At 49.0% G+C, this 23,904-nt stretch overlaps 2 protein-coding genes across 2 annotated transcripts in view; both read right to left on the minus strand.

Moving 5' to 3' along the window:
- Positions 1–1,510: 1,510 nt before the first annotated feature.
- On the minus strand, positions 1,511–16,555 carry RARS1 (arginyl-tRNA synthetase 1). Its single transcript, XM_035562899.2, has 15 exons — positions 16,462–16,555; positions 12,789–12,923; positions 12,258–12,446; positions 9,586–9,697; positions 8,537–8,637; positions 8,101–8,222; positions 7,652–7,772; positions 7,236–7,365; positions 6,791–6,895; positions 5,665–5,843; positions 5,027–5,136; positions 4,084–4,189; positions 2,798–2,970; positions 2,034–2,281; positions 1,511–1,658 (listed from the first exon to the last, which is right to left on the minus strand). Exons 1-15 carry the CDS (start codon positions 16,504–16,506, stop codon positions 1,549–1,551), a joined length of 1,986 nt encoding a protein of 661 aa, XP_035418792.1. The 5' UTR covers positions 16,507–16,555; the 3' UTR covers positions 1,511–1,548.
- Positions 16,556–16,968: 413 nt separating this feature from the next.
- WWC1 (WW and C2 domain containing 1) overlaps positions 16,969–23,904 on the minus strand; it is a 70,679-nt gene continuing 63,743 nt past the window's right edge. Inside the window, exons 18-23 of the mRNA XM_035562943.2 lie at positions 23,658–23,805; positions 21,984–22,148; positions 21,575–21,667; positions 20,498–20,728; positions 18,133–18,254; positions 16,969–17,613 (exon numbers count right to left, since the gene is read on the minus strand). Of these exons, the coding sequence (XP_035418836.1) occupies positions 17,547–17,613; positions 18,133–18,254; positions 20,498–20,728; positions 21,575–21,667; positions 21,984–22,148; positions 23,658–23,805 (826 nt within the window). The 3' untranslated portion in view covers positions 16,969–17,546. The remainder of the gene's footprint in view (positions 17,614–18,132; positions 18,255–20,497; positions 20,729–21,574; positions 21,668–21,983; positions 22,149–23,657; positions 23,806–23,904) is intronic.

Raw genomic sequence — 23,904 nt, forward strand, 5'->3', positions numbered from 1 at the left:
GCTACATCAAGCCCAACACCTCCTCTGATAGTCACACAGCCTCAGCTCTGTGCTGCTTTCCCTTGCACAGCAGAGCTCCAACAAATCCCAAAGCAAAGGCAGCTTTCAGGAGCCACGGCCAACTGTTAGGCAGCCTGGTGCGCAGGTTGGGCTAGATGAGCAGAGAGGCTCGGTGGCTCTGTAGGGATTTAGAGCACTGCTGCTGCAGGGAAAGGCTTTTCCCCTGTGCCATCCTCTTGAGGGAGCGTAGTCATCGATCTGCTCTTCCCCTGGGTTTCCTGCTCCTCCAGGGAGAGCTGCCGCCTGCCTGCCATCCGGCAGCAGTGCTGGCAGCTGCTGGGGCTGCGGGAGCACCGGCTGTCCCAGCTCCTGGCAGCGGTGCCAGGGGTGGCACCTGGGAGCAGACCGGCCCTGGCAGCGCATCAGGGCAGGCCCAGCCACACCGTGCTGAGGGAGGCCAGCTGTGCGGGGCAGGGCTTGCTGTCCTTCGGCTGCCTCCTCGCTGGGGCGAGCCACAGACGGACATCGAGATGGATATCGACTCACCAGGCGAGCAGCGGGCTGCTCAGGGAGAGGCTGGGCAAGCAGGGGAAAGGGGCGGGTACGAGACTGGTGACTGAGAGTGGAAGGAGAAAGCCATTCACTCTTCCCTCCTTCGAAACCTGATGGCGGACAAGCTGCCGGCAGTGAGGACTGGGTGTGGTGCTGCTCTGCAGGTGTTCTGCAGTGCTGTGCAGCTGCATGCTTGCAGCCTAACTGCTGGCCTCTGAGAGGCACTCAGGAAGCCACCCCTTTTGGGGTGCTGGTGCCCCACCTGCACATGCAGTGATGGGAATGTGGGCTCTTGTAGGTGGCACACCCCCCAACAGGACAACAGAGTTCAGGCTGTGTTGTTTCACAGTCCCCCGGTGTTTTACATTAAGTTTGGTCCTTGAGTGCAGTGTTTGCTCTCTTCTGCAGGTACCTGCTTGCTGCCTCGATCAGCTCACTGACAACGTCCATGAAATGAGCATCACCAGGGCCTTGCACTGCTGGGCTGGGATGAAACTGCTCGGCTCTCGTGAGAGCTCCATGCTTAACTGAGGGATGCCAGAGATAACATCACAAGCTGGGTGACCTGCTCGCACGTGGACTTGGCAAATAAGATAAAGATGATGCTGGATATCATCAGAGCAAGGTCAGCTCTGGGATTGTGAGTGACTGTACTGTGGTTGGGCAGTTTCCCAGAAGGACACTTGGGTGTTCTGATAGGCCTCAGCCCTCCAACAATCTGTAGGCTACAGCAGAGCAGCCCTGGGGGTGGGCATGGGCCTGTGGGGTTCAGTTCCTGCGCACAGAAATGCTCTGAGCTGTGTCCACAGCCTCTCTTGTCTGCCTCTGTACCTGCAGCTTCTGAAGTCATGCTCCTGTGTCCCCTCCCTTTCTTACTTTCCTTCCTCCCTCAGGGTGCTGCTCCCCTAGAGCACCTTCCCATACCAGAACCCCACCCCGACAGACACAGACACCTCCAGATGTTCAGTCCTTTTATTGTCACCCCACAGGGAACAGCTACATCCTCTGCACTGGCTTAATCCCCAGGATGTCAAAGCCCTTGGCCATGATCATGGCAGTGGCCTCGCACAGCAGCAGCCTCCACATGTTCACCTTCACGATCTGGCCTGCAAAAACATCAACGCAGGAGATGGAGCAGCTGCTCAGAACCAACACCGCCCTCCCTCAGGGGACCCATCCACCCACAACCTGCCCTGGGGCTGGGCACGGCGAGCTCCCTCCCCTACTCCCCGAGCCAGGCAGACTGACCAGCCACCGAGTTTCCAGCCGCCTGGCTGCTCACAGCTCCTGCAGAACCTTCCTGCTCATGGACAGAAGATGGCACAGTTGTGCCAGCCGCCTTCCATCCTCCCACCTGGCAGCACTTGCTCTGCAGCAGCTAGTAATGCAACACCAGCCCTCCCGGGACCAGGAAAACCCCGTGCGTCACCTCTGCTCTGGTGCGTGCCAAGGCACGTGCAGCCCCATAGGCCAACACTCACCACTCTGCCTGTCCTTCTCAACGCAGTAGCAGTTGTCGTAGAACTCAGTGAAGGTGGTGGCCAGCTCATAAAGGTAGTCACAGAGCGTGTGCAGCAACAGATCCTCCAGGATTTTCTGCAGGATCTCGGGGAACCTCAGGATGCACTTGCCCAGCTTCCACTCCTTCTCGTGGTCCAGGACGAGCACCTCCTCCCTGGCTGCCTTCCGCAGCATCTCCTCATCAATATTGGCCAGGCGAGCAATAGCCCTGCAATGTTCCAAAACTTTGTCTGCTTGTAAGGGTCCCAACAAGGCCCAGCCTGCGCCGCTCCTGCAGCGAGCCCACGGGGCACTGCAGGGGAGTAGGCAGGGCCGTGCTCTGTGTAGGTGTCGGCACAACTGCCCGTGCTGCCAAGCCAAGCAGCGCTCAGGGTGCCAGAAAAGCTCTGTGGGGTATGGCAGCAGTGAGCAGCTGCTGGAACACAGACTCACCCCTCTCTGGCCACCCAAATCCTCAAAAGGAATTACCTAGAACCTCACAGCTCCCTCCCTGGTAGCTAAAAGGCCCGGGATGCATGGCACACAGCAGGGCCCTGTGTCAGGTAACACAGGACACAGTCTCTAAAGACAAATAAAAACTTGCCTACAGAGCTCGCTTCTCATACCAACTAACCCCACCAGCACTGATGCAGCTACCTCACTCCTTCCCCCACATCTCCTTTGCATAAAGATTCAGAGAGCATCAGAGGCTAGCTCCAACTGACTGCCAACACACTCAACCCACCTGATCCGCGTGAAGGCATACAGCAAATAAGCAGCTGTATTTCCTCGGTCATCCAGCATCTTGTCGAAGGAGAACACGTAGTCGTTTAGTCTGTTGTGGGAGAGGTCTGCGTATTTAATACATCCAAACGCGACTGACGTCTGGGCAGCTCTCAGCTCTTCTGCTGTGAGGACCTGTTACGATTTCAGAACAGGTAACAGTCAGGAGGAGGAACACCCTGCTGGCATCAGGAGCCACACCACGCAGCCTTGGGCACTCAGCGCGGCTCAGGAGGAGAGTGCAGGCAGCTGAGAGGAGTTCACCCACACGATATGTGGCACAGGCTCACACCCACCCCCAGGGACCAGACCCCATCTCTGCCCCTCACTTCTCTCGTGTTCAGGTGGCGCGGCCAACCTGCCCAGGCTAAGGCTGACTCTACTCTCCCTGCTCCTGAAGGCCCAAGGACCCATCACGTTCTCTCTACCATGCAAGTGTGACATTCACCCTGTGCTCTTGCTTCTCACAAACAAACACTTGCCCCTGCAACCCCTACAGAGCATTTTGGACAGTCCAAATGCCCATAAAACACCTCTGTGGTACAGCAACACCCTGTCGGCAGGGCAAAGCACTGTGTGTCTGAATCATATGTGTCCTTGGGAGATCTTTATGGTGTTATTTTTTTTCCCGTGCTTCCTGCTATTTCCATTTAAAAGAGGAGCTTTCAGCCTGTACTGCACAGCACCCAGGAGCTCCACTTCCCAATTCCACTGCCTCGCACAGTGCTCGGGCAGCTTGGTCCTTCTGCTCCATGCTGTGGCCCACGCCGTGCAGCTCTCTCCAGGCGATCAGCACCCACGGCAGAACCTCTTTAAGCAAAGGGCTTCCAGCCAGCTCAGCTGCAGTGTCCGAGGGAAAGGGTGAAGCCTGACACCAAAGTGCCCTGCACATCCCCAGCAGCCCATCACCAGAAGTCACCACCAGCCCAGCAGGCCGAGGCTGCAACTTCACATCCCGCCAGGCCCAGCTCCCCTCCCAGCTCCCCAAAAAGCTCTGCAGCACCAGCCGGAGGCCAGCTCGCTGCCTGCAGCTTCCATCTCCACACGGCTACGTACCCAGGGATCCTCCTTTCCCCACGACAACACCCTGCTGCCCCAGCTGCTCCCAGAAAACACCACTGACTCTGTACACATCCCACAGCACCTCCCGGGCAGTTTGGCTGCATCCATATTCTCAGCTCACACTCAGAATGTGGAAATTGTAAGTTTGTGAACAAATCTGGGAAGTTCTCAGGAAAGATGAGCTACCTTGTCCCGTTCCTTGTCTTTCAGCTTGTCCATGGCTCGTTTCAGCCCTTCTTCCAGCAGATCTATGAGACGCACGGTGTCCCCTGAACGAGTTTTGAACTTCTTCCTGAAAACACACAGCCAAAATGACCACCTGTGTAAGAGGCAAAACACTCCCACCCTCTGCCTAGTGTGTGCCCAGGCAGATCCAGGACATGCCCCTGAGCTTCTTGCAGGAATTTCCACTGCTCAAACCTTTGGCTGATAAAAAACCACATGCCCACAAATTGCTCTGTATTGAAGAAATTGACACCAGGCAGCTACACCTAGCAGGAAGTGCAGGAACCTGCCAGAACACAGGTGGGGACCTGGGGGGTAGGAAGGCTCCAACACTCAGAGCTGTCCCAGGCATTAGGAAGGACACAACACCAGCACAAGGCTCCAGTCCAGCAAGGCACCTTTACTTTTGTAACAAACCTCCAGCAAAAGCACTCGCTCTGCAGCGTTACGTGGCTGTAGGAGTGCACTGGTTGCGTCACTTCACAGAGACGCACGAACAACTCTGGAGCACAAGGGCCTGGCCTGCAGACCAGACCCCAGAGGTTCTTTTCCCAGCTTTCATTCCATCTACCACAGGGCAGGCAGGGAATAAGGAAAGCATGGCCTTTACCATTGCCACTCCAGTATTCACATCACCTCGGCACTGCCCCGTGCCGACTCCCGGTCCTCTCCCCAAACGGCAGGCAGCAGAGGCCAGGCCCCAGAGGGAACCAGACCAGGGCACCAAAACTATGTGCATCAGAGGGCCCTGACACCCAGCGCAGTGACGCAGTTACAAATAACTGCGCAGCACGTGATGTGTTTTGCTTGGCATGCCGCATGCGTACTTGTCAAGGAACGGACAAGTCACTCAAACATCCCCTCCAGAGCACACACAGAGGAAAAACTACCTCCAAAGACTTACTTGTCTTCTCCCAGCACCACTCCGAATGCAGCGTGGGTCACTCTGGTTACTTTGGGATCATACCAGCCGATCATCTGTCCAGCTGCAAACACTGTCTGCAAATGCACCGACTGCAAGGAACAAACGCCAACAACCAGGTCTCAACCCACACTTCCAGGTAGAGTTTTCTTGCCAGCTTCATCTCCTTCACAATGCTGCTTTCACAATGAGACTGTAAATGTTTCTAGCTCCACAGAAGAGTTCCACCTCAGAAAGTTTAACCTTTCAGAGAGTTTGCCTGGCTTACAGAAGCAGCAACCAGCAAATTCACATCACTGCTCAGACACGCTGCTGACAACCTTGCATCTCCTCGGGTAAGAAGAGGCCAATGTATAAGCAGTACAAATCTCATTTCAGACTGTTCTACTGAGAGTTAGGTTTAACCGACCTCCAGTGGTGACTGGGTATCCATAATCATTTGGGATCTCCAGGGCTGTCCATGGAGATCACCAGTCACCAAATTAGATCCACCATCACACTAATGAGGACAAAAGGCAATACACCACACCTGCAGCATTCTACCTACAATATTGTTGTATCTGTCATTTAAATACTTTCTGATCTGTACCAGGAATGACAGAAGAGGCTGACGTACTCACCTGGCCACTGTCAACAACATAAATAAGGATATCAGCCTTCTCTTCACACAGCCTGTGTCTAAGAGCAGCTAAGTCAGATGTGTCATATGTGTAACCTCCATCTGATTTCATGATTGTCAGCGGGACGGGGAAACCTGGGACAAAGACAATCTTCCGCCCATCATCCACCTGGACAAATCCTAGGAAAGCAACGGAACACATCATGTGTCATATCACATGGGGAGGTTTGGGGGCAGGACAGAGACAAACACTTCCCATTCCAGATGCTACCAGAAAGAAAACACCATGCACTCACATTAAAAACTAACGTCTAAAATAAAAATAAAAAGAGAATTCCCTCACCAGCTGTGTCATATTTTGTACTGCACTTCTAGAACAAAGCACCACGCACAAGAAAGCAGATCTGTTCAGATCTGGCCTTTCCAAAAGGGACCTAGTTGGATTTAAAAACTCATGTTGCTGGCATTCAGATCCACCTTTAGAGCCACAAGACCATCACAATGGAGGGCATTAAAGACAATGGAAACTCTATGGAGATGCAATGAGGACTAGCACAATATATCTAGGAGGTAAGACTAGTCTGACCAGTCACCACTAGTCACCACTACAGATGGTGAGTCTCAAGAATTTCTAAATCTAAACAGGACCACATAAAACCAGAGACTCGTTATGGTCCATTTGGCTTCTTGTGAGTCTCAAAGTCAACATAATCCAAACGTGCCACTGTCTTCAGAGAGACTTCTCAGATTCAAGTTCTCCTCTACTCCCAACACCAAGACTGAGAAGTCTCTCATACACTGCTCCTTGACTATCTACTGAAGATGCAGTGAATTCCAGTGGTACCTCACACTATTTCCTACAAACATCACACACAAACTGCTCTTGGTGTCAGCAGGGAAGATTCACACTTTCTGGAACGATACACATAAGAATCAGTTCTGCTAATGCTTCTTTGGGAGGAAGTTCCACCAAAGATCCACTCAGGAAATGTTGCTGAGAAAAAGAGCAAGGGTGTGAAAAATGCAACTTTGCAAAAATCAGTCCTACACCTCATCGGATAGGAGTGAGGTTACCTCGCTCATGCTGACATCTGCAGAATTTCTGATTCCAAGACCAAAAGCCTTACCTTTATCTTCAAATTCTCTGACGATATCTTTCATCATCTCTTGGTAGAATGACTCCCCTCTCTCGATGAGTGTGATGTCCAGGCAGTTGTAGATTTTCTGGAACTCTTGAGGAGGGAAACAGATCAAAATATTTCCATTAAACGTACACAGTGGGAATTCACTGGCACATGTTTACCAATGGGTACAGCAAATCCCTAAATGTTTTCTGTCTCTGGGTCAAGCTATCAGACTAGGACTCAGACTAGACTGAGGAGACAAAAGTTTTAGCTGAAACCCTCCACAGACAGCCCAGTACTTTGGCTCTATCATCCTTTTACTTTAAGCTTCTTACAGCAGGGCGGCAGCGATTTCTTTAAGAAAACTAGAGGATGGACTCGGACATAAAGGTGAGGAAAACCACACTGTTCAACTGCTGAGACATGTTTCTGAACCTGGCAAAGTCACCTTTCCGCGACACGTCACAGATCAGTTCCCACGCTTTAATGAAGTCTGGGTTTTTGCTCTGCAGCAGCACCACACATTGGTAGGCTCGTTTCTTAAACTCCTCCTCTGTGTCAAATCTCCTCTTGGATTCCTATGGTAAAACACACTACATGAACGAAGCACCTGTTTTCCCCCGAAACAACGGGGGGGACTTTCATAACAGGCTCTCAAAGCACACTTGTCTCAAAAGACAAGTCCTTTAATCACGCCCCACATGGACAACTCGAGACCAGATTCATTATCTATTGGCAGATAATTGCAATAATCTATTAACATGATTCCCTTTGTTTCTCTAAAACTGCGCTGCAAGTTTGTAAACCTCCTAAACCTGCTTTTTAGGTGTTGACATAAATATCACGTTTATTTGCTACAAATACCTTGTAAAAAGCTTGGAGATCCCCAATGGGAGGAGAAACAGTTAAGTAATCTGGAAATTTGTCTTGGAGGTGAGCAATGAGCATTCCGAACTGGGTGCCCCAATCTCCTAAATGGTTTAACCTTGAAGCAATTAAAGAGCACAATAAAAATGATTTCTCAAACATATCTTTTAAAATTGCACATTTTAAATATGTATATTCTAAAAACCAAACATACGTAATATGAGAAACCAAAAATAAGAGAAGCTGCCCCCTCCCCAATTTCAACGCAACGAAGCTGTTGCCCATCTGGATTCCTAACCCTGCTACACTTGCTCAGTTTAGTAGCTTACTGCAGAGAGGATTATTTATGAAGTGCTTATAAAAAAGACCAATACCGACCAAAGCGTACAGAGGTACTGCAGACATTTAGCCAAAGCAGCCCATGTCATCCCAAAATCAGCTCTCACCTCAGAACATCATAACCTGCGAACTCGAACAGGCGGCACATGCTTTCTCCAATGATGGTGGACCGCAGGTGACCAACATGCATCTCCTTGGCAATATTGGGGGAAGAGAAATCCACCACCACCTTAGACACAGTACAAAAGAAAGAAATGAATAAAGGCAACAGCCATCGCCATATCCCATGTGTTTCACGGGGGGTTGCTGGGAGCCCTGGGATACCCCTGTCCCTCATCCCCCAGCACCCCAGCAACCACAGCTAGTACACATGGGCCAACTGATGGTGCCCAGGCCCCAAGTCACAAAAATGCCACCCTGACAACCAGCTGACATGGCCATCTACTCAACAAATCTCTCTGGAGGGGGATTTCGAAGCTACCTGCAGTCCAGCACACACTTCAGCTGCATGGGTGCAAGATGCCCATCTCCTTACTGCCATACCTTTTTCCTTTTGCCAACAGCTGGTGGTTGAACTCCGTTCATCAATAAACTGCTCAGCTGCTTCGACACAAAATCCTTTCTCAAGTGGACATTGATAAAACCTGTGGAGGAGAAAACCAGCAATGAGTGTTGGGGCTGCAGAAGTGCTTTAAGGCGCTTTTTCGATCTCTGTTTCCTCGCATCAAGGACAAGAGCATATGAAGTTAGCTTGACTAAACAAAATTTTTTCAGCAACAGGACAACAAAGCTGCCACTAGAAGACAATTTCTGCTCCCACATTAAAAGAGCCTTCTATTTGTTTCACACAACCGCAGGAGTCAGATTCTGCAAGCAAGACCACTGACAACTCCCTTTTTGCACACTGTCACTCAAAGCTGAATCTACAAAAACATTCTTTATGAGAAAGTAAATAATCTTGCCAGGGTTTGCAGAATACAAAACCAAATCCTGCTTTCTAGCCTTCTTTTACTTCTCCTTCTAAGAGCTAATGAATGAACTGCCCAAGCACCCTGAAGGCCTGGGCCCTGTGATCCTTGCCTTTACACTGCAGCCCTAAGGAATAGGAGCCCTCCTATTTCTGCCTGGGTCACAGGGACAAGGCAGACGCAGCAGTTAACAACCTCCGTGCTACTCCAGCCTCTCAGTGCTGAGAGGGCAAGGCCTCCTCACCACCCAACCAACAGCAAGCACTCCCAGTCTCAGCTGAGAAGGGCATACCTATTTCTCCAGTGATTTTGTATGACTGTGACCCCACACCCATCACTAATGTTCAAAAGTGCAAGGCTGATCCCTTAAGGATCAGTGGAAACATTTGTAAATAGAGGGCTGAGGACTGCACCAGCCAATTTAAAACAGAGGCAGATTGCTGCTGCTGCACACGTCTGGGGGCTACAGAGCTCACCACGATAGAAGCAGCTCATTCATCCCGTAACACCGGTTTTAAATAACAGAACAGTTGAACTCAGCTCAGCTTCTCTGATCCCCATCCAGTATAAAATTGCCCTAACAGTTTTAAAACATACAAGGGGTAGAACATGAAAGTACCGTACCAGGCCCAGCAATTTCAACCTTCTCAATGCACTCATTCGCAGGAATATTTTTTGTTATTTTCTCAGCAATTTCTCTCGGACTAACCTTCTGTTCCTTGGTTTTGAGCAGGATCTGAAATGCAACAAGAAAATCCAGTAAAATTCAATCCTCCAAAGCATTCCACAAATGAAGCAGAAAGCACAGACACTACTGTGCATACCTGCCATACTGCTGATCGCTACAGCAGCCTTGCAAAACGGTAAAGGCTTGGAAAGGGCAAGAAAAGAAACCTTCTGTAGGGATCAACTTCAATGCTACCCAGACCACAGGAAAAAAAACATGCAAAACCAGATAATAAGCATGTTGTACCAGCTTACTGGCATGTCCTCTGAATCATTCCAGGAACAGTTCCTGCACTCCTCTTACTCTAAGGGGCAAGCAGAGCTCCTGGCTCAAGCCCCAGGCATTAATATGCTAACAAGCTCCCAGAACACAATACACATTTGTGAGGGCTGTTTCCACACCAGCGCACTGAAGGGAGCCGTGGCTGCCTGGCACGTAGCGGTGCTGCCCAGTCAGGAGGCGTACTGCTCCTCTCAGGGGACACCCTGCGGGAGCAGGGCTCCTCGGGGAGACATGCACCACGTCCCCGAAACTTCGGCTGATGGGAAGGACGTAACCTGCTGCTCTCAGAGAAAGGACTGCTGCATCCCCTGCCTCTGCTGTGCTGATTATGCTGTGACGTGTCAGTGTCCCCAGGCTGAGGCCCTGCATAGCCTGTGTGCCTCTCCAAGGAACAAACTCCCCAGCCAAGCCCAGCACGAGGAGCCTCTACCCCTCGGCACTGCTGACAACCGGGAACTTGAAGCCGTGGCTTGACAAGGACTGTTCGGACACAGAGTTATGCGAACAACGCTGACACTGAGAAGCCAGGACTGCTCAAGAATCCTAACAGAGACTTAATTGGGGTAAAGCAGCGGTCAGAAAAATAGCAAAGCCCTGAAAGCGTGTGGCAGTGCAGTCACCCAGTGTGCTCCTCTGGCCAGAGCCCAGCCACAGCATGCGAACAGCACTAACAAGACTGAGGAAGATGACTCGTAGCTGTGCGGGCTGTTTCCGCCTTGGCACTTCAGGCCAAGAGCCTGCTGGCTGGCACGTATCGGTGCTGCCCGCGAGCTAAACTCACTGGGACAGGACAACAGACATGGCGACCGCAGGTGACAACCTGGGCCAGCGGAACTGCGCCCGTGTCAGGGCAAGTTCAAGGTCAAGAGTAGTCTAACAATAAAAAGGTGAATTAATAACAGAACACTTAAAAATAAAAGTTGCTTCTGTTGTGAACGTACACTGTAAAATAAAAGATCTGTAATTACAAAGAGTCTGTCTTCACTCAAAGGCATCAATGCGTTGGAAGCAGGGACACCTAACACCTCAGACAGAACGCAGCACCTTTCTCCCTCACCTCCTGCTTGTACTCCATCACAGTCCCATCCCACTGAGCAACGCCTGAAATGTCTCCTATTCTGTCCGGGCTTTCTTTGGCCAAGTATCTCCTACAAAGCAGCAATGCCATAATTTCTGAGGTTGATACTTGCCAGGATTAAAAAAAACACACTCCTTCCTTTGCACATACATCAGAAGTGTTCTGCAAAGCAGAGCTGTTGTTACAGCTGCCTGAAAACCTCCAAGACCAGAACATCGTAACAAAACAAACACACTTCCTGAATTTTGATCGGTTAACAGAAAATACAGGTGCCCACTAACCACAGATGCCCACGCAGCAGCCCCTTGGTAAACGGCTGGGTAACGGCAGCCAGAGAGGAACACGAGCATCAAGTGGGCACAAACTGTGCATGCAAACTGCCTGAGAGAGTCACAAAATTGAAAATACCTAAAGGAAGACAACACCAATCAAATTTAGCTCTAACCAGGCAATTAGCAACACTTTTGAACCAAAGGAGCTGGCTAGAAAAGCAGTACAAAGGAGGGTACCTGAGCAGTAGCCAACGCCTGGCCTGAGGCTGCAGGAAGGTGCCTGGCACACACCACGGCCTCTGCGCGGGTCGGACCCCTCACCCGGTCTGCCATCGGGCGCTGCGTGCAGCCGCCCTGTCCCCCTGGGGCCACGGGGGACTGCCCAGGGCCCTTCTCAGCAGCACCCGTGCCAGGGGGTGGCAGGAAGCTGCAGCACTGCGCCCCGTGCCTGGAACCTGCCGGCCTCGAGCGAGCGCATGTGTGCAGGCAGCTGTGCGCACGGGGGGCACTCTGGCTTCCCAGCGCTTCCTTCAGAGACCTGTAGGTCTTTATCAGCATTCTGTTACTGGCCATTTATTGTTTCCCTGCTATTACTCCAAAACATATAGCTCACTACTTGGTAATTAATTATGTCCTAAGTAAATGAATACAATGACTTAAATCCCCCAGACTGGGCCATTTTTCTGTGGCACACACGTGTAACTCAGACACTCCCCTGCCTCATAACAGCAATCTAAACTGAGATTGAAAGACCTGCCCTGCGAAGGCCAATGCCTCCTAAAATACCATTAAATATTCAGTGAATTCTCAGCCCAGAGGCCTGCAATGAGCCTAAAACAGGTCCAATATTGCAACTCTCACGGTGCTCTCTAACCACTTCGCTTCCAGCAGGCAACACTCCCACTTTGCTTCCCTTTGGAAGGTCTTTCAGATTTACCTGTGTTATGCCCATGGCGCTGTTGCACTGATAATCCCCAAATTTGGGCTGCTGGCTTGGGGTCACCACTAGTGGAGGGTTTTCTAAATCTGGGTACGCAGCCTGGATAGCAGCTCCAAAGATCTCCTGAAGACAGCTGTTGATATTAATCATGCTTTTCGCTGTTTTACTTCTTTCCTCTTGAAGGCTCTGAAAAAGCAAAACACAAAAGGCGTGTGAGGAGCAGTTACATCCTGCTTTGCTTCTCACTCTTCTGCCAGTAATCCTGGCAGATCTCAGCCGGGCTGCCTGTCACACGACCACTCAACACAGAGCAGCGTGGGCTTATTAACCCACTGACATTTTTCATAAAGCAGCGTTTTGTTTAAAGAACCAAGAAACCTCTGAAGTGCCACCGACACTTAAGACATGAGAATGCAGAGAGAGCATGCTGTCACACCTTACTAGCTGTAACAAACAGACATAATTTATTTACCTTGTCTTAATGAGAACAAAAGCACGTAACACAGCATTAATTCCTCATTCCCTTACCTTTCGAAGGAAATTTAACCGATATTTAAGTTTTGCGTTTTCGTCTCGCAACCCTTCCAAACTCGGGGAGATTCCCAAGCATCCAAAATTCTTCAGGCGCTCGATTTCTGCTGTTAGCAACTTAATCTCGTTTTCCTGAAAAGCAAATTAAATGGACACACTGTGATTCCTGGAGAAGGGGAACAGAAGGTGAGGAGCGGCAGGATCTTGATACACTTCTAGTTGTGTCTCATAAAGGTAACAACAACGACGTGTAAGTAGAATTCCAAACAATCTTTGTTTAAAGATGGTTTCTATTTGTGTCAAAAACATGGATTCTGACACATTCTTAAAAGCGGTCAGTGCAGTAATAATCTTACTGATCTCAAGACAGAAGCACAAGAAAGACAACAGGTCAGGCTAATGAAATTTAGGCTCAAAAAAAGGGCATTTTCTCCAGCTTTTTTATCTAATAAAGATGCCAAAGTTTTGATTCCAAACTCCCTGCAGCCTCCTTCAAGCTTTGGCCAGTTCCACTCTCTCTAGCTAGGCCACGTTTTCTCCTTCAAAGGGTGAAACCACAACCGCTCACACAACCCCAGCAAGCTCCAACGCCGACGTGACAGAGGTGCCCAGAAGTCGGCGTGCTGCCTCACAGGAGAGCGTGAGGCCGTGTCGGCAGCGCGTGCTCCCACCTCACCACTCAGTCCTTCCTTACCTTGGGGTTAAGGTGTTTAGGAGAAAATGGGAATTTCATTTTTATTCTCCAAATAAATGAACTTCAGCTTTCAGCTGTCTTGCAGGTGTGTGCCCTCTGCCCTCTCTAGGTGAAGCCGGGAGCGGCAGCACAGCAGAGCTGTGGGTGCTGACCCAGAGCCTCCCCTCGCCCACAGGCACTTTTATAACCAGGGAGAAGCTGCTGCGAGGAGCAGGAACTCTCCTCACGCAGCCCCCCAGTGAAACGAGGAATCTGAAACTTCGTCTCTGAAGTCCGCCTCTTTTCCTCCCCCAGCCCATCAGCCACTAACCTGGTCCGCAAACACGCCTGGAGGCTGTAGGAACCGTCCCAACAGCGCTCATGTCCCTGATGCGCTCGTCAGGGGTTCTCACAGCAGGAAGCAGCGCTGGCTAGCATCAGAGGCAAATAGGCCACCAAAACCTTATCAAAAGGGCTTGCTTACTTGAAATAACCGGAATATTTAATTAAGGAAAAAATTGGGGTCATCAAATCCCCTGGCCCAGTGTTACCACCGAACAGCAGCTCCCACAGGTGCCAGCAGAACCGACTGCAGATGCTCAAAATTCCTGAGCTGGGCCAAAACCATCTTAAGACTGCCCTATTTACAGAGCAAGCTGAAAATCAGTACTTTTGAGGTCATTCTTCATTCGCGCTTCGGCTTCAACATTTCCACTGCACTTCTTTTATAACCTCAACGCCTCCGCTACAGGAGAACAGGATGCTTCCTGCAGGTTCAAGCATGAAGAAACAGGACTTTGGAATTAAAAAACTTGATCAAAACCTCTGTTTTGGCACTTATCAAACCCAAATCATCTAAAAGCAATGCTATATCTTAAAAATAACTCACTTCAAATACCCCATTTGAGCTGTTACTTTTGCAGCTTATTACTTTTTTTTTTTTTAAACAAAGGCAGACATCCCCCCGCATCCCTCAATCAGGCTGCTTTGCTCTCACATACATACACCTACCTTCCCCCTTGACAGAAAATGTTTTTCTTATTTTATACTTTTCTTATTGGCCTGACCTGGTAGCATTTGGTAGAACTCACAGATCTGTTTAAAAAATTTTCAGACAACTTCAAATTTAAAATAGTGGAAGAGGGATTTCATTGCATTAATGAACTGTTGTTTCACTGTAAATTTTAGTAAGCTCTATTGCAACAAACTGACTTAAGGCAATATCGGAGCAGCAACACAAATAATTGAAGTTTAAACTCACCTAATTCCCCCTCCGTCTGAAAAAAAAACCAAACAACTGATGTGCTTTAAAAAAGCACAAACATTCTGTCCTACTCTTAATATCACACTACCTGTAAGCTCTGTGTCCACGCAGGATTACCTGCTGTCTAGCAAAGCCACCAGCTGCAGGACAGGTTAGCGAGTCAGACCCTTGGGAGAGTTTTGCACTGATGACAAATATTGTACAGATCCAGAAAGTTTTTTTGTTTTCTCCTTTTGAAATAAATGGACATCCCTACACATCCCAGCCCATGAGCAGCTCTCATGTACTCTTCCTGCATTAAAAAAATACCCCCCAAGCTACAGCCACTGAGATCTTTCAGCACCCCGGCAAGCCTTTCAGAACAGAAATTCATTTCTGATTGTCCTCCGCAACCAAAATTGCTCCCAGTCACCCAAGTTAAGGCTTGCAGGAGATGAAGCGACCAGTATCTTACCAGAGCTTTCTTCCACATGGTCACGCTACAAGAGAGGATGAGAAAAGGTATATCCATGTGCATGGCCTGAACCCCAAACTCGAGGGTTCTCAGGAATCGCCAGCCCCCGGGGCTGACATCTGGCCTGAACAGCTTCTCTCACACCACTGAAAGCTGACAACAAGTATCCCAAATGGCTGGAATTGGCCAAGAGGGAAAAATACCTTAAAACAGTGCCAAAAACCAGGCTCTCATCTACTTCTTTACCATGACTGCACAGAAACAGCAAATCCACAGCCCAGACACCTGCAGACACGAGGTGTTCAGGACACCACCATTTCAGGCTTGACCAAGCCCAGGGTGTCAGCCCACACTGCTGCGTTTCCCCATTGTGTTTTTCTTTCCTGAAAGTTTCAGCATCACTCTTTACTTCCAGCAGGGATTACACCGAGTTCCAACAGGGATGGGGTAAAGGCCAGGAGGGCTGGGGTGGCTACCGCGGCCTGCTCGGCCCTGGCAGGCAGGGAGCCCTCGTGCAGGGCCCAGCGGGAGGGAGCAGCGCTCCCCTGCCCCACGCCCATAACCACGTCTGGGCTCTCCAGGAGAAAGGCCTTCAGGCACTCACACGTTGTAAATGCCCCTTGTCACAGGAACCTGCAATAAACCTGCTTCTCTAGCAAATCACCTGTGGATGCTGGGTATTGTTAAAGAGATACCAATTCTGTAATCTTTCTGAAAAAGAAGTTACTGTGTTAAACTACAGGCACCTCTCGTATTCCTCCCAGTACCGTCCAAGTGAGGGGGCAAACAGTGCCTCTGTGACAGTGCCACTACACCCTCACCCTGCAAAAGCTGTAACTGAGAACAGGAAAGAGCTGCTGCCTGGGAAATAAAACTTCACATTAATCCTCCCGCCCAGCCCTGGGTGCACCACTGCTCCTCAGCAAAGGGCAAGACCCGGGGAGCACCTCACGGGAGGCCGCTGGGATTACGGGGGCACCTCGAGTGCTCTTTGGTCAGCCCAGCGCCAGGAAGCTGCCCTTGTCTGCGAGTACAAGACAGCGACGGCTCTCCCGGTAAGACCCTAACGCCCGTCAGGATGTGAGCCAGGCCCCGCTGAATTCGCAGGGCTCTCGCACAAAGCCGCCTGGCAGGGAGCCCCGCTCCATCACACCACAAAGCGGCCGGGGAAGGCAGATGGCGTCGGGGCGCCTCCCTCCCTCCCCCTGCTCCTCCCCGGGGGCTTCTCCCTCGGCCGCCCCCGGACCCCCGGGCTCTGCCCGCCTCCCCCTGCCCGCACCTGCCGCGCCAGCCGTGCCGCTGCCTGCGCCATGCGCGGCTCCATCCCGGGCTGCGGAAGGGGAAGGGAGGGGACGGGACGGGACGGAAAGGGGAGGCCGGGCCCGGCCGCAGCGCCCCCTGGTGCGCCGGAGGCCCCGCTGGGGGTGATCACAGGATCCTAGAGCCCTTAGCGTTGGGAAAGCCCTCCGGGATCGAAAAGCTCTCCAGGATCACCTGGTCCAACCACCCCCCCACCAGCACTGAGCCACCACTGAGCCATGTCCCTAAGCACCAGGCCCAACCTCTCCTTGAACAGCCCCAGGACAGATGCCACCACCTCCCTGGGCAACCCCTCCCAGTGCCTGACTGCTCTTTCTGAGAAGAAATGTCTCCTCATTTCCAACCTGAACCTCCCCGGCACAACTTGAGGCCATTTCCCCGGGATGTCACAGGGAGGGGGGTGAGGTGACAGAGGCTCGGCTCTGTGGGTGACGCACGGCGTAGCAAAGCACGAGGAGGCCAGGAGGCTGGTGGTGCAGGAAGGCTGCTTTATTGGGAAAGGCAGGCAGGCAGCAAGGCTGCGGCCCTCCACCCGCAGCAGGGGATCAACAGGCACCCCCCGCATCCCAAGGGCAAGCCAGGATCCCCAGGGACCCCCCACACACAACACAGCTCACAGGGCCTCCGTCACACTGTACACGGGGCCTCGGTCACAGCACCGTAGGGAGGCCCTGCCAGGCGGCAGAAGGCAGGAGTGAGGTTGCTCCAAAGTCAGTTTATTGCAGTCAAGCCTCAAACAGGAGGAGCTGTACAAAAATTCTAAAGAGGGTTATTGAAGAATAACAGCACCTGATGCTGGATTTGTTCTTATTTAAAATTCTATTTCCCAAAAATACATTCCTAAATATACAAACTATACAATCTTGTCACTTTAATGCTGGTTTTTGTGATGATGCAACTCAACCTAGAAGTCTTTAAAATATCCACATACTGACGAAAGCTCTAATGTACAAATGCCTTGGTGCCTTCATAATACCACATAAATAACTTCAAAAACCAAACTGCATTTGTAGAACTGTCCAGAAAGCAAATACTTTATGGTGATCACACGTCATCCGCAGAGAGCGTTGGAATGTTGATCCTCGGCCGTGTGAAAAATGCCATTTTCTCTCTAGAAAGAGATGATCAGGTGTTAGTGCAACAGAAGTCCTGCCAGCAATGTCTATCATCTACATGAGAATTTATCCCACCAGCTGTCAGCACGAAGAACAGCAGCACAGCCTCGCACAAGCTACACCTTTTATTTACATAGCATACATGAGGTACTGTTACAGTTAAGCTCACGACACTGACCTTATCAAAAGAGCCATTTCAGAAAGGCTCATTTTTTTAGCATTATGAGCACGTTACTTACAGAAGCAAAGGGCTGCTTCTGCATTAAGCAGAGGATTTGCAAATTTGGTACCAGGTGAGGAATGATTTGGAGTAGTTCTGGATGCCTTGTGATCACTTGCAGTGCTGCAGCTAATTTCTGACTCTCAGATCTTAGACTTTGATATGAAAATACAGAAATTTGTTGAAGCAGAACAGTTAACTACTACAAAGATGAACTTTATCAGTACCTTAGGACTCCACAAAAAAAGTCAAGGTAGTCAAATTTTCCTCCCCTTTATTATTGATATGTTAATACCTGAATGACTGTACTTCCAAAGGCTCCTTCCGACTCTGCCCTCGTAGCCTGTGAACATCCTTGGCAGCAGCTCTCATCATTTTATCGGCTTTGAGCTCACACTTGTGTTCTGTTTTTTCCACCTCAAAAATAATGGAAAAAAATCTGTTTTTGCTTCCAGGAGGAATCACTTTATCCAAACAAATCTCTAAATACAGCAGCATTTTAGCTGCAGACCTGCAGCGTTTGGAAACCACTAACTCTGGAATCAGAAACCACAGAAGCTAAAAACTGAAGGTTTGTCAGCTAACCACTGTAATGAAGAGAGCTTTTTGTAAGGTCTTCTTCCAGCCCTTTGGTATGAATCATGGCTGGTATCTGTCTTCTTTGTATCATCTTTATTTTTAAGCCAGTTGATCAGCTCATTGAAGAACACAGAATCATAGAGGGGTTTGAGTTGGAAGGGACATTAAAGATGATCCAGTTCCAACCCCCTGCCGTGGGCAGGGACACCTACCATCACACCAGGTTGCCCAAAGCCACGTCCAGCCTGGCTTTGAGCACTGCCAAGGATGGAGCTCCCACAGCTTCTTCGGGCCAGGGCCTCACCACCATATGAGTGAACAATTTCTTCCTTAGATCTACTTTTTTTTTTTTTTAAAAAAAGAAAAGTTTAAAGCTGTTACTCCTTCTCCTATCACACTTGTATGGCTTTCTTGGCTGCAAGTGCGCACTGCTGGCTGGTGTTAAGTTTCTCATCAACCAACACCCCAGGTCCGTCTCCTCAGGGCTGCTCTTGATCCATCCTTGGCCCAGCCTGTGTCTGTGCTTGGGATTGCCCCGGCCCAGCTGCAGGACCTTGCACTTGGCCTTGCTGAACCCCATGAGGTTCGCACAGCCCCACCTCTCAGGCCTGCCCAGGTCATACTATGGATGCCATCCCTTCCCTCCAGTGTGCCAACCACACCACACAGCTCAGTGCCAACAGCAAACGTGCTGAGGGTGCGCTCGATCCCACTGTCTGTGTCACCAACAGAGATGTTAAACAGTGCCAGTCCCAATTCTGACCCCCGAGGACCACCACTTGTCACTGATCTCCACCTGGACATTGAGCTGTTGACTGCAACTCCTTGAATGTAAGCATTCAACACATTTTGGTTGACAGTCCATCCATCAAATCCATGTCTCACCAGTTTAGAGAGAAGGTTATCATAGGGGACAGTGTCAAATGCTTTGCACAAGTCTGATGATGTCAGTTGCTCTATCCACCAATGCCAGAACCTCATCATAGAAGGCTTAGAGATTTGTCAGGCATGATCCGCCCCTAACGAGGCCATATCGCCTGTCACTAATCACCTCCTAATTTTCCATGTGCCTTAGCACAGTTTCCAGGAGGATCTGCTCCATGATCTTGCCAGGCACAGAGGTGAGACTGATTGTCCTGCAGTTCCCCAGGTCTTCCTTTTTTCCCTCTTTAAATACAGGGGTTACGTTTCCCCTCTTCCAGTCAGTGGGAACCTCACTGGACTGCCATGAGTTCTCAAATATGATGGATCGTGGCCAGTTCATCCACCAGTCCCCTCAGGACCCATGGATGCATCTCATCAGGTCCCATGGACTCACGCACCTTTAGGTTCCTTAGCCGGTCCTCTCCTACAGTGGGCGGTTGATCATTCTCCCAGTCCCTGCTTTGGCCCTCTGGGGCTTGGGCTATGCGGCTAGACATTGCGATCCGTTTTCAAGCTCCACCCCAACAGGCATCTTATACCAACTCACTCCTACACCTTTGTGCCAACAGAATTTAAAAGTTTCTGTCTGATGACAGCAGAGGTGCCCCTGAGGCCTTCCACACCACACCTGCTATGGACTGGGAGGCTGAACTTCACAAAACAGATGCCGTTTGTGACTTCCCATACTTGTGCTAAGGCAGAAAACAACTGTGCATGGGATCAGGACTACAAGAAGAGGCAACAAACTCCAGCAAGTTCAGGGAAGATCAGACATCTGCAACTACACCATGTACACTAACTAGAAAGGTTCCTATTCTAAAAAAAAAAAAAAAAACAAAACAGGATCATCCATGCACAAGTTTTATTGAGCCACTATTTCTCTTAAGAGAAGGACTTAAATGCTACCTTCCTAACCTTTGTATCTGTGGGAAGGTGTGCTATTTGCGGACTGCAGAGTCTGTGCCTATCTGAGAACAGCAAGACACTCAAGGACTCAACTTTCATCATCAGTAGCTTGCTTGATGTAGCCATAAGTGGAAGACAAGTGACTATAGTGCTAAGGTTTCATTTCCAGACCATCTTAAGTCTTGTTTCTCAAATCACATTGCTCAAATGTTAAATAAAATCCAAAGGCTGGTATTATTGGTATTACTTACTCGTTTTTCCACCAGCCTCAGCAGCAGTCGAAATCTCTCATCATCCTTCACCCACTGCGGTAACTCTTTTTCACCCTGACTTTGAGCTTGTTCTAACTGTTCCTTGAGTTCTCTCAGCACAGAGATCTCCTGAACTAAGCGATCGTGCCAGGTTTTTGAAGCTTGCAGGTCCAGCTCCAGGTCTAGTGAAGTGCGGATTAGACGCTCTGTACCAAAGGACTTAACTGAAGGCTGAAAAAGAAAAGGGTTTACGGAGACAACGGTGAGAACTGCCCAGAGCACTCCCCTCATCAAAGGCTTAGTACTTCATGTGACCCATTCTTCCAACACTTCTGAGTGCAAAGCATCTCTATCCTGTTTTTCTATCTCAAGACAGAAAGCACAAACTCAAGCAAGTCTTACAAATGGGCCTTTTGATTCTTGTGTTTCCACTAGATTTCTTCCTTGACATCTTCTCCAAATAAGAGGTCTTGCTTACACACTATGCTTATAAGTTTCCTAGTGTTTCATCTTCAGAATAATCAACAATGCAACACAAACTTTATTTTTTTTGCCAACATACATCCTGTTGTCTTCTGTCAGTTTCAAACACAAGCATTCTGAAGAAAACCATCTCCTGAGGAAGACAGACAGATCTCAGCACCAGTATCCCAGGGGAATTTCACTGATTACCATCACAACAGGCACAGGGGTTGACTGTGCCACTGACTGATTAGCACAAGGTCACCTGAGCATCTAAAGAAGCATTCTCCTCACCCTCTTCCCCAATTCATCAGTGTAAGCACTAAAGACTCTTACAACAATAAACATGGAAACATTTATGCTACTCCTACTCTGATATGCTGGAAGATACCAGGAGCCATCTTCCTGAAGTGATTTTTCTGAGTGAGCTCTAAGTTAAATATTCTTGTCATATTCTGATGTATCAAGGAAAAGTAGCCTTAATAGCCCAAACAAAAAAGATTGTGAACGAAAGCACTTGGCAACTGATTTACATTTGCAAATTCTTCCTTTAAAACAGTTTTCATTTTTTTATGAATGTCTGTGCTAGACAAAAACATGCAGTGATGTTTTTACCCGTTTCACTCTGACACTGCGCCGCTCCATTGCATTTCGAACGAAGGGGGGCTTTTTGGATAGCGTCGAACTGTCGCTATCACTGCGATTCAGCTGAAAATGGAAGCAAACACCAAATACTTCGTGAAACATACAAAAAGTACGTACTTACATTAGTAGCAAGATCACAGGGTTGTGTACGTAAGTATGAACAGTGATGTAAGCAGAACTATTAAGCTTTGTGAAAGACTGCAGCGGACACTTCGCGAGAAGCCAGTCGCACTGCCAGACAAGGGAAAAACTTCTGAAGTCAAATGGGAAGAAAGCAGTCTGAATTTTTCAGTGTGACCTAACACTGAGTGAACACGGATACCATGCTTTCATTAATGAAGAACAGTACTTATAAATCCAAGATTACATTTTTCCTTACCCGACACACGTACTGACTTTGTGGTCCTGGTGAAAACGTTTTGGAGCGGATGATAGTGCTGCCTCTGACAAACTGAGCTTGGGGTGGATTTGCTGCTCTTTTGTCTTTTGGACGAACCACAGTAGAAGACTGTGCAAGGCTGTCTGTGTTTGTCTCTTTATCCACCTGAAAGACAGATACTGCAGTGTAAACGCCAGCTTGCCGTCGCACCAATGACACACATCCAGGGCTGCCTGGCAGCCACCCGTGACCCATCTCCACTTCCAGTTCCAGAGGCTTTGCATTCAAAACGAGATACTCTTTAGCCCTTTTTATTCAGGGTGTCCTGACACTTGACTCTCAACACAGGAGCTGCTATGTTAACTGTACTGCTCCCTAAAGGCTCCATGTCCATTGATTGCTGTGCAACGACTGAATCCCATGAGCGCTGCCTGTTGATCCAGTACATCAGTGCGACCTGCAATCTCACACGCAGAGACAGAAGTAGGATTTTAAAGACCCTTCCCTTACTTGTTGTGCATCTACAGCAAACAGAGATGCAAATCACCATATGCACATGCACAGAGAGCACATCTAGAGCACATTAATTATGTTTGTCAGAATACAACTACATTCAGAATTATGCAAGGTAAAAGCCACAGTCACAATTTCCATGAGTAACAAAAGGAGGCATGAAACGATGCTATATTAGCCATGGGGAAAAAAATGGTCATGTAGAGTTACTTAAAAAGATTTCAGGTAGGCAAACATTTAAAAATCAATTACGAGCTTTCAAATGAAAAAGCATGGCTGTAGCCCTGCTTAGCTCAACAGCAACCCAGAAACCCAGTCTAAGCAACAACAACTTCTCCCTTTAAACTAAAACCTTAAAACAGGAGCTCCCTTAGCAGGAGATGAACTAAAAGGAGAAAATAAAAGGAGAAAAATGTCGACATCAGACAACAGGAAATATTTTAATGAAAACAAAAATGAGTTTTTCTGACTTCCTGAAAAATCAGAAAATCTTTTTAGGAGGAGGAAAAAAGTACAGCCAACAAAATACACAAAGCCTGATGTACAGCATCACAGGACTAGACAATATTGGTTCAGCACAACAAAAGACTTGGGGGTGGTATTGCGCTTTCCCCTTCAAAGAAGTGTCTGGTGCAAAGGCATGAACCAGTTATGCTAGCAATGCCTTGTGGTTGCATAAGCAAATCAGGTCAGTGCCCAGAGAAATATGAGAGCAATTATTTTCTTATACCAATCCGTGAGAGCTTTTGGCAAGAGAAAGTCTGCACCGTCAAGCTGTAGTCCCATGAACTGATACCTGCGAAGACAGAGTCAGTTTTCCAATATGCTCTGAGATTTGACCATGAACAGAATAAAAATCAAGTAGGTGCAAGTACTTCCTTACTGCAGTGGTCTGTCTCTTCAGTTTTCACAGTCAGTTCTCAATTACTGCCTCACCAAGGCTTGTTTTTTTTCTTTTTTCCTAAGGGTGTATTCCTTTTGAAACTTTAATACTAGAGTGAGGAGTGAACACTGCACATAAAACTGCTTATGAGAAAGGCAAAAGGAAGATTTCATCCTGGAATCTTTGGATGATGCAATTAAACAGAGGCTGCCTGGAATACTGCAGCAAGCAATAGGAAGTTTAACTCAGCTTTCTGTTCAGAAGGCCCTTGATTTTACCTTTACTGCTATTTCCATATGCAGCTGGGAATTCAGACTTTCTTCTGTTTCCCACTGCAATTTTCCAGCAGAGAATTCTTCTTCCTCTTCTGCTTCATTATCACTGATCTCATCCTGCTCTTCCTGCTCAGGAACCTCTTCATCTTGCCTGTTAAGAACAGCTTCTGTTACTGAACTGGCCTGTTTTGTACAAAAACTCAGGTGTTCCAGCAGGGAGTTACTTTCTGTAAGCTGCTGAACAGAAACT

The sequence above is a fragment of the Cygnus atratus genome, chromosome 14 (genome assembly GCF_013377495.2).
Source record: "Cygnus atratus isolate AKBS03 ecotype Queensland, Australia chromosome 14, CAtr_DNAZoo_HiC_assembly, whole genome shotgun sequence".
NCBI classification, from domain to species: domain Eukaryota; kingdom Metazoa; phylum Chordata; class Aves; order Anseriformes; family Anatidae; genus Cygnus; species Cygnus atratus.